The sequence below is a fragment of the Pongo abelii genome, chromosome 15, assembly GCF_028885655.2.
Source record: "Pongo abelii isolate AG06213 chromosome 15, NHGRI_mPonAbe1-v2.0_pri, whole genome shotgun sequence".
Taxonomy (NCBI): Eukaryota; Metazoa; Chordata; class Mammalia; order Primates; family Hominidae; genus Pongo; species Pongo abelii.
Genome location: NC_072000.2, coordinates 73,295,767 through 73,311,108, shown reverse-complemented (window position 1 = coordinate 73,311,108; position 15,342 = coordinate 73,295,767). Strand labels below are relative to the sequence as shown.

The 15,342-nt window shown below is 40.1% G+C and overlaps 1 protein-coding gene across 6 annotated transcripts in view; it reads left to right on the top strand.

The window, feature by feature from the left end:
• Window positions 1-15,342, top strand: part of DCAF5 (DDB1 and CUL4 associated factor 5) — a 100,795-nt gene that overhangs the window by 77,957 nt on the left and 7,496 nt on the right. For all 6 annotated transcript variants that reach the window (XM_009249193.4, XM_009249192.4, XM_009249196.4 and 3 more), the window contains 1 exon segment: window positions 13,881-14,008. In XM_009249193.4, the coding sequence (XP_009247468.3) occupies window positions 13,881-14,008 (128 nt within the window).

The following is a 15,342-nucleotide window of genomic DNA, read 5'->3' as shown; positions in this document are numbered from 1 at the left end:
CATGCTGTGCCCTGAGGGGACAGATCTTTAGCAGTAGAGGACAACATTTCTCTTCTAACATAAGCTGTGACCAAAGGAAATTTAAAAATAAAAATTATAAACCAGATTAAACTATATCCCTCAGACATAGCCTTATCTGACATAAATGATGCTTAGATTTTTTTTTCCTCCTAAAAACCTTTCTTCAGACTTCATAGAACTCCTTTATGTCCCTTATTTCCAATCTCCTCCTATTTCACACCTGGATTTTTTTTTTTTTTTTTTTTTTTTTGAGACAAAGTTTCACTCTTGTTGCCCAAGCCGGAGTGCACTGGTGTGATCTTGGCTTACTGCAACCTCTGCCTCCCTGGTTCAAGCGATTCTCCTGCCTCAGCCTCCTGAGTAGCTGGGATTACAGGTGCATGCCACCACACTGGCTAATTTTTTGTATTTTTAGTAGAAATGGGGTTTCACCATGTTGGCCAGGCTGGTGTCGAACTCCTGACCTCAGATGATCTCCCCTCCTCAGCCTCCCAAAGTGCTGGCATTACAGGTGTGAGCCACCGCACCCAGCCCACACCTGGAATATTTTTGTCTTGCTTTTACATGCTTTGCTTTTATTATCCATCTTCATATTCTTGCTTATTACTCTACAAACAGTTAGTAGGGCTCTTTCTTTCCTTTGTCCTCCGTGGTCATGTTAACTAAAGGGAGGCTTTCTTTGTTGATGGACAGGTATTTTCCCTGGGGCTTTGTTGACCCGGGACGTCAAAGAAATTAGGAAGAAATATTTTTACATTTGCTATAATTGTATTCTGAAAAAAGGCTGCAGCTTTCCATAAATTTGTATTTTAGCCATCTGAGCTTTCAAACACTGTGGATCATACCTCTTCATTCTTTTTACTTAGTTTTTTTTTTTTTTTCTTAGGATGGTTTGTTTCTTAATCTTCTTCATTTTTGATAATAGTGTCTTCATGTGCTCAATGAGTGTTACCTAATGGTAATAGTGTCTTCATGTGCTCAATGAGTGTTACCTAATGGTAGAAAAATGTCTGTTTTTAATACTCAAACAGCTCAATATAGCCATCTGTTCCAGGTGATACATGACATTAAGCTGGAAAATGGCCTTTAGGAAAATTAGAGGACTATGCCAAGTATATTACACAAAACGTGTCTATAGTAGTGCTCAGAGTTTAGGGAAGTTCTTGGCTGTTGCTGAATTAACAATATTCTTACCAAACATCTGCCTTTCAAAACCTGTTGAGGCCTACTTTTGGCATAACTCAACATTTGCTGTGGTCTAGTTACTAAACAAGTTACAAAAGGACTTTTCCCCTTCTAGAATTTAGAAAGCATGAGTGAAACAGCTTACCTTTGACACAAGCAAATGGAACAGCAGTAGTCTACCTGAACAAAGAATGATGTTCTAGCACTTGAGGTGGTTGTGGATACAAGTGTCCCACCCCTGTAAATCCTAGCTTGATTCATTGAGAAGTAATCTTTGGGTTTAATTGTATCTTTTACCTGATCTTGAAAAGCTTTTAATTTGTTAGTATGACTTTAAAAATAGAATGTGGATAATCCTTCTTCTCCCCAGGACTATTCTCTGGAATCTTTTTCACGTTTGAATAGAGAGAATAGGAAAGAATTATCAATAGTATTGTAGGTTTTTTTCTTCTCCCTGCTGCTTTTTTTTTTTTTTTTTTGTAAGAGACAGGGTCTCACTCTCTTGCCCAGGCTGGAGTGGAGTGGCATGATCTTGGTTCACTGTAGCCTCAAACTTAAGTGATCGTCCCACCTTGGCCTCCCAAAATGCTGGGCGTATAGGCATGAGCCACTGTGCCCGGCCTCCTGCCGCTTTCTTTACTGATTTAGGATGTCGACCATCTAGTCTGCCAGAGCTGCAGTAACAAAGTATCACAGACTGGGTGGCTTAAACAACAGAAATTTATTTTCTCACAGTTCTGCAGGCTAGAAGTCCAAGATCAAGGTGTTGGCAGGTTTGGTTTCTCTCGATGTCTCTTTCCTTGGCCACCTTCTCACTGTGTTCCCACTTTTCTCTGTGCACGTGCATCCCTAGTGTCCCTTCCCCTTCTTATAAGGAATTTCTCATGTCATCTTCTAGATGTTCTCCAGAGATAGTACCCCTAAGTTTATTTAGTAGTTCCTTAAAAAATAGTTATGTCAATTCCTCTGCTGTACTGATTTTCTCTCCTGAATTTGTTCTGCCCCGTTTATGGATTAACTGAATACATCTAGCAGATTTAGTCTGACCAGGCCGGATAAGAATCTTTGGCTGCTTTATTCTAAAATGCACTATGCAGTGTTTCAGAAAGTACACCCAGTGTCACATAAGCTGTTTTAGAGGCCACAGAACCCATGATCTATTAATACTTTCCACATGGGCTATGGTTGGTTCTGCATCCCCATCCTTTACTTGGTACTTGGGCTTCTTTGTGCACAAGGACAGGACCTTATAACTATCCCTGTTGTTGGATTCACTGTAATTGAGGGTTTGTTTTCTCTGTATCACTCTTCAGTATTACATCGTTAATCACAGCAAGTCTGTCCCTTTGATCATCATCTTGCTCTGTATGTAACTAAAATATCTTGTAAGATTATTTTTGGCATGTCTTGACTCATTTGGGGATTCAACCCTTCTGCCACTATTCTGACAGATCATACCCAGATTTTTTTTCTTTTCTTTTTTTTTTTTTAAAGTCAGGGTCTTGCTATGTTGCCCAGGCTAGAGTGCAGTGGCTATTCACAGGCACAATCATAGTGTACTACATACAGCCTTGAGCTCCTGGGCTAAAGCAATCCTCCTGCCTAAGCCTCCCAAGTATCTAGGACTACAGGTGTGCATCACTGTGCCTGGCCTCTTTTATTTTTTCTTATTCATGAATCTTCTCTTTTTCTTTCTATTCTTCCTTCTTGTTCTTTTTTATTACCTCCACTATTTTTGTAATTAAGTACTTCTTTTTATCAAAGTAATACAGCTATATAATTTTTAAATCAAATAATATTATAAAGCTTATTTTTTAAAAGCACAACAGTCCCTTTCTCTACCTTTGTCTATAAGATGCTCATAATATTTTTGGATTTTCAATATTAGACATTCTCTGTTGACTTTCTACTATTGAAATCAGTCAGTTTCCCAAAAAAGGAATCTTCATTCTCCTACCTAGAGAGTATTTGCCTGGTAATTAAACTATGGCTGTTAAGAGCCAAATAGGGAAATGGGGCTGTGGGTCTTACAGATCTATATGAAGACTTTTGTTTAATCACACCCCCAGCTGTGCCTTGTATTGCCAATCTAAAACCTCTTTGGGTCAGTGTCAATTGGCAACCCCCAGACTTCTGCTTATATGGGGAAAGGATGGTTTCCTGGCCACGTGCATGGTTTTAACTCCCCCTGTTTTCAGCCCTCCTCTTCAGCATGGCTTCAGGACTATTTGGTACCTCTCATTTTTATATGTAATACCTCAATTTTTAAATGTTGGCAATTAATGCATAGCTATAAAAAATATTTAGCAAGGTTCAGCAAGCCTAACAAGATATCTGTGGGCTGGATGCATCCCTTGAGTTCTAACTTTGAATGCTTTGATGAGGAAAATCTTGTCAGGAAACTCTTAATCCAACCTAATGTCTTTTTGACTTAAATAATCATGGGCCAAGGATAAGTGCGTACACATTCATTCATTCATTCATTCATTCATTCTCTCTCTCTCTCCGCCCCCCCCCCCCCCCCATATTCTCTGTGTACCTATTGGATATATGATTCTAAGGCAGGCTAGTAAGGGAAAGCTGGTTTGCCATTGTATACCTAATGGCATAATCAGAACTAGACTCTAGATGACAAGCAGTCAGCATTTATTTGATGCCTGCTGTGTGTTTCATGTGCATGCCGAGTGCTGAGAGAACGAGATGGAGAGTGGTCCTGAGTGTGGGCCAAAGTCAAGGCCATCTTTTTCTTCTGCACACTCCTGCTCAGGAAGACTGTTAATCAGTCTTTGTTTTTTTGCTATACAAACTCCAAAGAGATGAAATTTATTTACTGTATAAACAATACTATATAAGTCTTTCCAATAGGACTTCCTCGTGGGCTGACAAGATCATTTCAAGATGTAAGACCTATATCTACTATAAAACTTGCTACCAGGGAAGATCAGGTCCAATTTTTTAGTAATTTCAAACAACTCATTCTAAAAATCCCTTTAAAACTTAAAGGAAGGGGCCGGGTGCAGTGGCTCATGCCTGTAATCCCGGCACTTTGGGAGGCTGAGGGGGGTGGATCACTTGAAGTCAGGAGTTTGAGACCAATCTGGCTAACACAGTGAAACACTGTCTTTACTAAAAATTCAAAAATTAGCCAGGTGTAGTGGTGCACACCCATCATCCCAGCTACTCGGGAGGCTGTGGCAGAAGAATCACTTGAACCCGGGAGGGAGAGGTTGCATTGAGCCGAAATCGCACTGCTGCACTCCAGCCTGGGTGACAGAGGAGACTCCATCTCAAAAAATAAAAACAAAAAAAAAAAAAAGAAAAAGAAAAGTTAGAGGAAGGAATAGAACTAGAACTGGGAATTTTGCTGTGGCAAAGAAAAAGTCCATTGGAATATGTCTAAGACCTCTAAAGTAGGTAGGAAGGGCATCTGTTTTTATGTGGTAATTCTGAAAATAAAATAAATGGACCAGCAGTTACATATAGAGCCAGTGTTACATATTGAAAGGAGCATTAGACTTAAAATCATACCTGGATTCAAGTCCTCTAACTTGAACTTAACTACCACTAACTACATGTCTGATTCTTAGCAAGTTACATGATAGTATTTGTCTGAGCCTCAGTTTCTTATATAAAACGTCTCCCACCTCTACCTTATATTGTGTGATGATTTAATAATCTTGGAAGCTTTCTGAAAACAATGTGTATTCAAATATAAGACATTGTTACTGCTATGTATAGTAAGATCAGTGTAGATCCATCATTTCCAAAGCATTTTTTCCCTAGTAAGTTAGGTATGGAAGTAATGGATTTGGCAGTGTGTGGGGAAGGTTGGTAGGTGTCTCTTGAAAATATTTATATTGCCTTTCCCTGAATTCTCGTTAGAAAGGGCTTTAGGGTTTTTACAGGTCGAGTTGCTTTTCCTGAGCTACCTCTTACTCTAAGACCTTCTTATTTATGGAAAGAAACATAATGTGATAGAGTTGTTGGGAATGGCTTTAAATTCCTGATCCATTTATCTTCCAACTGGGGGCTTTGGAAAAATTTCCTAATCTTACCAAACTCCTGTGAAATAAGGATAATACCACCACCAACAACAATAATACCTTCTCAGGATTATTGTGAGAGTACTTAGTAGCTACTCAATGACTGTTATTCCGCACTAGGAAAGCCTTCTCGGCTGGGCACAGTGGCACATGCCTGTAATCCCAGCACTTTGCGAGGCTGAGGTGGGAGGATCGCTTGATGCCTCAGGAGTTTGAGACCATCTTGAGCAACATAGTGGGACCCTGTCTTCACAAACATTTTTTTTAAAACTAACTGCTGCTAGGCACAATGGCTCGTACCTGTAATCCTGGCACTTTGGGAGGCTGAGGCAGGAAGATCAGTTGAACCCATGAGTTTGAGACCAGCCTGAGCAACACAGCAAGACTGTGTCTCTAATAATAATAATAATAAAAAGAAAGAACAAAAGAACAAAAGAAAGAAAGAGAAAAGAAAGAAAACTGGGCATGGTGGCATATGCCTGTAGTCCCAGTTGCTCAGGAGGCTGAGGCAGGAGTATTGCTTGAGCCCAGGAGTTTGAGGCTGCACACTTCAGCAACAGAATGAGACTCCGTGTCTACAAAAGAAGAAAAAGAAGGCCTTCTCCCTTTTTAAACTCACCTTTTAATAACTCCTTAGAGATCAAGACATTGTCCTTCCTTGCTACCCACCTGGAATGGTTGATTGAGTTGTTCTTGCATGAAGGCTACCCTTGACTCATCAGTAGTTCAAGAGGGTTCTCTTATGTGACAAATTTTTCCCTGAATGGAAGGGAAAAACATGTGGTTTTACTGCCAAGTCACTGTAACCACCCCCACTGGCAGTAGGCTGATGAAGTAGGCTGGAAACAGCTGTAAATGCATTTTTATGGGCCTGCATATGTTTGTGTGCTCTGTCTGTCTTCTTTTTCTAAACATGTATTCATTCTCAGTGACTTAGGCCTAGGTATCTGCTTTTTCCTCCCATGTAATTGGAAGAAACAGCTGTTTTTAATTGGTTGCAAGTAGTTGGTTATAAACACATGTGAGGCACATATGATGAAAGAAGAACTCAGCATAACTGACTTTTTTGTGCAACTAAGCATTGATGCCTGTGGAGCTCTTTGAGCTGTACTGACAGCATTGGCTGTCCCCATCTGGCTTTTCTCATTTCTTAAGTAGTTATGTGGTCTCCAGGAGGCAGTCACTGCTCTGTCTGTATTGTCAGTATCCTTGATGGTCCTTCTCTTTATGGTTTGAGACTGGAAGACCCTGCAACTGTTCACTTCGGCCTTTTTGAAATGCTAAGAGGCTTGGATACCTTTTTTAGATGTACCAGGAAAAGAAGTAGTCTATGCCTTGCAGTAAACTTTTTTTTTTTTTTTTTGAGATGGAGTTTCATTCTTGTTGCCCAGGCTGGAGTGCAATGGCACGATCTCGGCTCACCGCAACCTCTGCCTCCTGGGTTCAAGCTATTTTCCTGCCTCAGCCTCCTGAGTAGCTGGGATTACAGGCATGTGCCAGCACGCCCAGCTAATTTTGTATTTTTAGTAGAGACAGGGTTTCTCCATGTTGATCAGGCTGGTCTCGAACTCCTGACCTCAGGTGATCCTCCTGCCTCAGCCTCCCAAAGTGCTGGGATTACAGGCATGAGCCACCACATCTGGCCCTTGGAGTAAACTCTTAATTCTACCAGTGGAGTCAAGAATGAAACAGATTGTCTTAAATCTACTTACCAAACCTCATTTTAGCAGATAACTTTAACTTCAAGCTTTATTCCAGAGAGGATGATGAGGGCTTTAACTTCAATTTGTTCATTTATTGAGTATCCTCAGATAAGACATCATGTAAAGCTCTATGGGCCACTGAAAAATGAACATTTTTTGCCTTCAAAGAGTTTCCAATATAACAGATGACAAAAAGGATGTGCATGGGCACACCCACAGACACATGCACTCGATGTAAAAGTGGCTTCTGAGGCCCATAAAAAAGATAATGAAGGAGGTCTTGAAGAGATTTGGGAAGATTGGTAAAGTTCTCATGCAGTTAGCATTTCAAAGGACCCTGAAGGATAGATAGGATTTCAGCCCCTTTATTTCTCTGCTCTTACTTAACTACATTATAGTAAAAATGCTGTAAAAGAATATCTGGGCCAGGCGCAGTGGCTCACGACTGTAATCCCAGCACTTTGGGAGGCCAAGGCAGGCAGATCACGAGGTCAAGAGATTGAGACCATGCTGGCTAACATGGCGAAACCCCATCTCTACTAAAAATACAAAAATTAGCTGGGTGTGGTGGTGCGTGCCAGTAGTCCCAGCTACTCGGGAGGCTGAGGCAGGAGAATCGCTTGAACCGGGGAGGCGAAGGTTGCAGTGAGCCGAGATCACGCCACTGCACTCCAGCCTGGTGAGACTCCGTCTTAAAAAAAAAAGAATATCTGGGCTGGATTAGGTGGCTCACACCTGTAATCCCAGCACTTCGGGGGGCCAAGGCAGGAGGATTGTTTGAGCCCAAGAGTTTGAGACCAGCCTGGGCAACATGGCAAAACCCCATCTCTACAAAAAATACAAATAATTAGCCAGGTGTGGCGCCATGTCCCTATAGTCTCAGCTACTAGGGAGGCTGAGGTAGGAGGATTGCTTGAGCCTGGGAGGTGGGGGTTGCAGTGAGCCAAAATCATGCCACCGCATTCCAGCCTGGGGAACAGAGTGAGACCCTGTTTCAAAAAAAAAAAAAAAAAAAAGATATGAAATTGGCTGCAGGAAGATGGAAAAAAAGAAACACTTATTGGGTGATGGAACCCATATGTGAAGATTTCTTTTTTCCTGCGTACTTGTGTTCCACCATCTAATACACTCACATCTTTAAATTTCATCATATATTTATTAAAAACCTTACTATGTGCTGGGCACAGTTCTAGAGACTTGGGATACAGTGGAGACAGAAGCCCTGCTAATCATGGAGCTTATGTTCTAGCAGGGGAAACAATGAACAATAAACATAGTAAATTATGTAGTATGTTTAAAAGGTTAGAAGTGCTATAGAAAAAGTAGAACAGAGGAAGATAGGAAGTGGTATTGAGGACAGTGTCCTAGCATGATTGATAAATTGGTATTAGACCAAGACATCAAGAAATCTTGACCACATTGCTTTCAGTTTTTGAGTCAAAAACATACTCATTCTTGGAGGACTTCATGAAGCAAATGAACTTGACACTAAACAAAAGCAACTGAAATTGACTAGAAATGGGAATAGTATTCTGGCTCTTCAAAGGCCTGAGGCAATAAACCCCTGGCTGAATGTTATGTAAGTGGGCCATAAGTAGAGAAGGGAGGGAAATTAGGACATACACATTTCCCTTAGTCTTCTCTAGGGAGACATTTGGCCTTGGCGTTTAGAAAGATCTTTATCTGAATTTTGAGCAAGGTGTTTTCCCCTGGAATCCTGGGGTCCCCTAAGGTAGTAAGTGGATTACTGATACTGAAATTCTGTGAGATACCTTGTTCTCATTTTCTTTTCTGAGATCTTGCAATAGATATGGTTATAGTCTTCCCTACCCCGCTACCATCTCTTCTAAATCAAAGAAAGATTAATATATGGGGACTTTGGCCCCAACTTAGGAACTAAACTTAAAAAGGAGCGTCAGCTGGCCAGGTGCAGTGGCTCATGCCTGTAATCCCAGCACTTTGGGAGGCCAAGGCAGGCAGATTATGGTCAGGAGTTGGAGACCAGCCTAACCAACATGGTGAAACCCCATCTCTACTAAAAATACAAAAAAATTAGCTGGGCATGGTGGTGTGCACCTGTAAGCCCAGCTAGTCAGAAGGCTGAGGCAGGAGAATTGCTTGAACCCAGGAGGCGGAGGTTGCAGGGAGCTGAGATTGTGCCACTGCACTCCAGCCTGGGCAACAGAGCGAGACTCCATCTCAAAAAAAAAAAAAAAAAGTGTCAGCACATTTGGCTAAGCCAACCAAAGCAGATGGCCCAGAGAAATGACTGTTGGCTTATACAGATTTTATAAATAGCAGCTCAGGAATGAGATCCTTTTTCCTGGGTATGTGGTATTTTATTTATTGGTACCCATCATTAGCGATTCGGTCAGGACTTAGTTCAGCAGCCAGGGGGTGAAGTTGATCCTTACCTGGGCCCTTACCCACAGTCTTTTTTTTTTTTTTTTTTTGGCATCTTAAATGGGGATTTATTTGTTAAACATACAAAAACACAATAGAACATTTCATAGACCACTTTACGCAATAAAATAGAAAATAATAACGTTATTTTTGCAAGCATAAACAGGTATACTAATGACAGTTGCATGGGTATAACAGTTATAAGCAGATGAAACACATCATAAAGAAATAGGACAAATAATGAAAAATATAAATGCATATGAATGCGGTTGGTAATTGCATGTACCCAGCTTTATAACTATAATCACCTGAAATACTTTGACAGACAAGTCTTTTGACAAGATGGATCAAAAACTATGATGGGTCACAATCACATATGCAGTCACTAAAAGAGCTGAACTCTTCAGAAATTTTATCTTTCATCAATCCAGATGTGCAAAAAGGACATCTCCATATATTGAGGAAGTTTCAACATTTTTATATACATGCCCAATGCTTATACGCAAAGTCAATTTTCTGATAATGCACTTCCATAGAGTTAAATTTTCAAAAAATACGTAAAACAAATTAGAATCCTCTAAACATCTTTACCTCATTTATACCTTCAGTATTGAAAATGGTACAAAGATGAAATACATAGCATGGGTAATTATTTATTTCTAATGCTGACAATTTAAAACAGCAAAAATTAAAAAAAAGAGAAGAAAGGAAAAAACGTGAAAAAAACCAGAAAAACTAATGCCAACTTTAACATACGAAAACAAAAATGTATTACAGGAGTAGATTATGGGCAATGGCATAAGGGTAGTCCATAAAAGCTGGCTGGCTTTTATCATCCTTACTATATTTTAAAGTCTTGCATTGCAGTAAGTAGCTTCTTTTATTTGAAGGGATGGCTACTTTTGAATTCATTTTTATGTGGCATTGATCTTTTAGAAATGCTTCTATGATTGGATATACATCCATATGATCATTCCTTCTTAATGTTTCCATCTTCTGTGCCATGCTTCTATTTTGTTTTGGGTGCATGGAAATACATTTCTCTCATGCATTCTTATACAGACCACAAATTTGGAGTAAACAATACTGTTGCTCTAACAGCAATATTTGCATGTCTTCTTATCCTACTACCCACAGTCTTAAGAGATGACCCTGAAGGGAGATTATGTGGGTTATATAGTTCTTGGTTAAAAATATGCCCTTCCTCTCTCCTTCCAATTTGATACTACTATTGACCAGCACGGTCTGATTAGATGACAGAGGAAAGATTCTTTCTGATATTTTGTATTTTCAAATTCAAAATTTTGATTCTTTCTGATATTGGCATTTTGACTTTAGCTATTTCAAATTAAAGGAGAAGCTATCTGGCTTATACAAATTTCTAGGACAAATCTCAAAAAATTATTGTATGTAAACTGTTCAGTAGCAGCTATATTCAATAATCTCAAACCTGGGAACCAGGAAAGAAACTATGAAAAACCTCTCTGAAGCTATTTATTGCTATGATTGTACACAGTCTTGGTTACCTTAAACAAATGGCCACTATAATTCTGCCTGTACCTATTTTCACCATCAGTCTCTGGGTTTATTGGTTTCCTCTTCTTTTTCAGATTTCCTAGGTACCAGCATGGGTGGAAAGAAGGGCAAAAAAGGCCTTGTGTTAAAATTGCTACCAAGAAGAGAAATCAGGGTTGGGCGCGGTGGCTCATGCCTGTAATCCCAGCACTTTGGGAGGCCGAGGCAGGTGGATCATGAGGTCAGGAGTTCAAGGCCAGCCTGGCTAAGATGGTGAAACCCCGTCTCTACTGAAAATACAAAAATTAGCTGGGCGTGGTGGTGGACACTTGTAATCCCAGCTACTCAGGAGGCTGAGGCAGAGAATTGCTTGAACCTGGGAGGTGGAGGTTGCAGTGAGCCGAGATCGAGCCACTGCACTCCAGCAAGACTCCATCTCAGAAGAAAAAAAAAAAAAAAAAGAGGTCATATTGCATGAAAGTGCAAGATAAACAGTTTTTCCATGGTCTGAATTTTCAGGCATTGATAGCCTTCAATTAGTCTTTAGATCTGATAGTTACTTTAATTGTGTTCCAAGTCAGAAAGGTTGATTTGGTTGATGCACTTTAGTTCTATGATAGCTGATTCTTTATAATATGAGACCTTCTGGCTGTCTTCTTTTGACATACTTATTCTAAAATTGCTCTCTTTTCAAACACTATGCATTCAGCAAGTATTTATGCACCTGGTGGACTTTGGACATTGCACCCCAGGTTCTAGGTATGCAAGAGTAGGTAAGACAGATCCAGTTCTGTTCTCATCGTGTACTCAGTGTCAGTGATGTGATGAAACGGCTTATGGTAATGCTGTAGAGCTTGTGCTCAGGATACCATTGAATACAGTGCCCCTCCTTTTAATTTAGAACTTCAGAAGAAAACCACCTATCTAATAACTGCCAGAAAGATTTAGAAATCTAAATCTTTTGAATGTAAGCTTCTAACTCCATTCCTATTCAAACTCTTCCATCTTCCAAAGGCAGCTGCTATGGTGGAAAGCATATTAGGCATTGTAGCCAGACTCTGGTTCAAATCTTGGCTCTGCCATTTTCTAGCTTTATGACTTGGGATAAGTCACTTAAATCCCCTTACATCCCCCCCTTTTTTTGAGGCAGTAGGATTAAACAAGAGACTGTTACTAGATTTAAATCAAAGTTTCTTTGCTTAACCACCCCAGTGGGAGTAGAGGTAGAAGTAGGATGTTAAAAAAGTAAAATTCAGAGGAGACCCATGAGCAGAAATGCTACTTGTCATAATTAACAAGAAGAAATAGACCCAAAGGAACTTTTTGGGGATGGTAGGATCTCTCTGTCAAGACAACTATTTTTGGGTTCTTTAGATTCCTATTTATCCCTCTTCCCTAATTCTCTCTAGTTTATTTTCATTTTGACTGGGCCCAGCTTCCCTTTCATCCCACCTTAGGAACCCAGTGCTAGGGGTTCCCACCATGGCAGTCTATGTCAGTGCCTAACTTTTCCTCATCCTCTTTCTCCATGAAAAATCCACTAATCCTGTGTCCTAGTCCCTCTCTTTTTTTATGGTTTATTAGCAAACTTGATGTTGGGCTGAGATATGAATATGATAAATATATTTTCCATTCTGGACAATTCAAATATTATTGTCAAATATGGAGAAAAATTTTGTCACCCACCAAATAGATTGAGCGCCTAAAGCTGGCTGAGTGAGCAGATGGGTGCAGTCTGGAACCTTTTGCTGTCATAAAAAAGATATGTACGTGGCAATAAGGAGGTATCTCTTCCATGAGACAAAAGAAGAGTTGTGTTGGGGGCCAAAAGCAGAAGATACCCCTAGAGCCATATTATTTCTGGGGAAGGGACATTGTTGTAGTCATTTTCCCTCCAAACACAGACATTGAAAAATATTTGGAGTGAGTGTTTGAACAAGGTGGAGTTGGGAGTGGAAGGAGGCACTTGGAGCAGAGACTGTCTAATGATACTTTGTGGCCTAGTGGCGCCATGCTCCTCGTAGGGATTAAGAGGGGATCCCTTGAGTAGATAAATGAACACTCATTTGTTTGTGTCTGGATGCAACACGTTTTGCCAATTAGCCAAGGGCACATGTTTCTCTGTGTGTACTGTGTTGTCTGATTGCTCAGAAGGAACTTGATCAGAATTTATGTGCATGTGTTCTGGATGAGTATGATACCATTACCAGTGCAGTGGAACCTTTGAATTTATCCCAAGTTCATAAATGATAACATGTTTATCTATGTTACAAGTTCCAGGCCTCTGGCACTTTTCTCATTCACTGAAGAAGGAAGCCTACAGGATGGTCCTTAAAATACAGCTTTCTATCAATGTCCTCTTGACTTTAATCTGTACATGATATCTTTAAGGCCCACTCTCTAATTCTAATTTTCACTACTTGGACCCTGCTTATTATGAAAGTGATCCAAATTTTTCTTTCTTTCTATATCCTTAATTCTCCCTGCTATCAGGGGGAAAAGTATTCTCTCTATTATTTCCCCCAGTGGTTTTGGTTTTTATGGGGTTTTTTGTTTTGTTTTGTTTGCTGTCTTCATCATAGACACGGAGGGCAAATGGATTAGAGATGTTTTTTGTACATTTAAGTCATATGCTTCTGGTTCTGCATGTCCTTGATTCAGCTGCCTAACTATTCCCAAGCAGTTCAGTCTCATTTTGCTCATGGTTGGCCTTTTCTAAGGTAACACTTGGCTTCCATCTTGGGGATCAAAAATTTGAGAAATGTTTTAAGTGGCTTTGGTTTCATTGACAATGGAATTGCAGTGGGTGAGTGTGGGCAATGCTTAAAGGCTAAATAAAGGCTCTTCATAAGAGCACATATGCTGAGAGGTGTTTCATCTTCTCTCTTTCCATAGCAACTTTTATCCAAAAATCTTTGCTCCCGTTCAGAGCTGTTTATCTGCCATTACTGGAACCTATTTACTTTCATTCATTTCATCATCTGATTTTTGTTTCCTTCTGTTTTCCCAGGTGGCATTGGTAGGGTGGTCAACGGAGCCTTCATGGTGCTGAAAGGGCATCGGTCTATTGTTAACCAAGTCCGATTTAATCCCCACACCTACATGATCTGCTCTTCTGGTGTAGAAAAGATTATCAAGGTGAGGCACCTTCCCCTTCTGTCCTTTTAGAGAAATTCTCACAATTTATAATTAGAAGAAACTAGAACAATTTATGTAGGACCTCATATTTAAACATACTAAAGGTCTATCAGAATTCTCAGATTTTAACATATTATAAAATATTAGAAAGCTGATATTAAAAAGTGATGCCAGCATAGTGACAGTACCTGTAGTCCCAGCTACTTGGGAGGCTGAGGCAGGAGGATCACTTCAGCCTAAGAGTTTGAGGCCAGCCTGGAGAACATAGCAAGACATCATCTTAAAAAATAAAATAAAAAATAAAAATAAATAAATTTTAAAAAGGAAGAAAGAAAGGTGATTTAAAATACTCTTTTCAGAACCATTTAGTTTTTCATTTAAAAAATTTTTTTAGAGACAGGGTGTTGCTGTGTTGCCCAAGCTGGACTCAAACTTCTGGGCTCAAGCAATCCTTCTGCCTGAGCCCCCCAAAGTAGCTGGAACTACAGGCATGCACCACTGTACCTGGCTTGGAACCATTTTTTTACACTAATCACTAGGCTTTGAAACAGAGGTTGTCTTCTAGACACTACCTTGTATGCTGCAACATTTTCAAAAGCCTTTGGCCTTGAGTATAATGAATTCTGTTTTCCAAACCTCATCTGGAGGTTAGGAGAGCCACTATCCCCTCAGTTACTTTGTATGTACTTTGCATTAATTGCCATCCTAATATGGCATGGATAAAACTACTGATTGCCAGAATCATAGTTAAATTGTCTCAGGATATATCACAAAAACTACTGCATGTGGTTGTAATTGAGGCTACTTGGGTATGAACACTAAATACTTGGATCATTTGCACATTGGCTGAATGAACTTACCTCTACCAAGAAATGTTTTTATAACTGCAAAAGTGGGTCCTAGCCTGGCCTGTGTCCACAGAAGGATGACCCACTGCCCATCACTTGTATTCCAGTTGCTAGTACCATTTTTTCCACATCTGAGAAAATGAGAATTCAGGGTAAATGATTAATTCTTGAGGTCCCTGAGATAATGACTTTTAAGTAAGAATAGGTGATGTTCCTGCCAAAAGCTAAAATACCTCGATTTTGGCTGGGTGTGATGGCTCACACCTGTAATCCCAGTACTTTGGGAGGCTGGGGCAAAAGGATCACTTGAGCCCAGGAGTTTGAGACCAGCCTGGGCAACATAGTGGGACCCAGTCTCTACAAAAAATTTAAAAATTAGTGTATACCTGTGGTCTTAGCTACTTGGGAGGCTGAGGCTGACGGATTGCTTTAACCTAGGAGGTCGTGCTACAGTGAACATGTTCCCACCACTGCACTCCAGCCTAG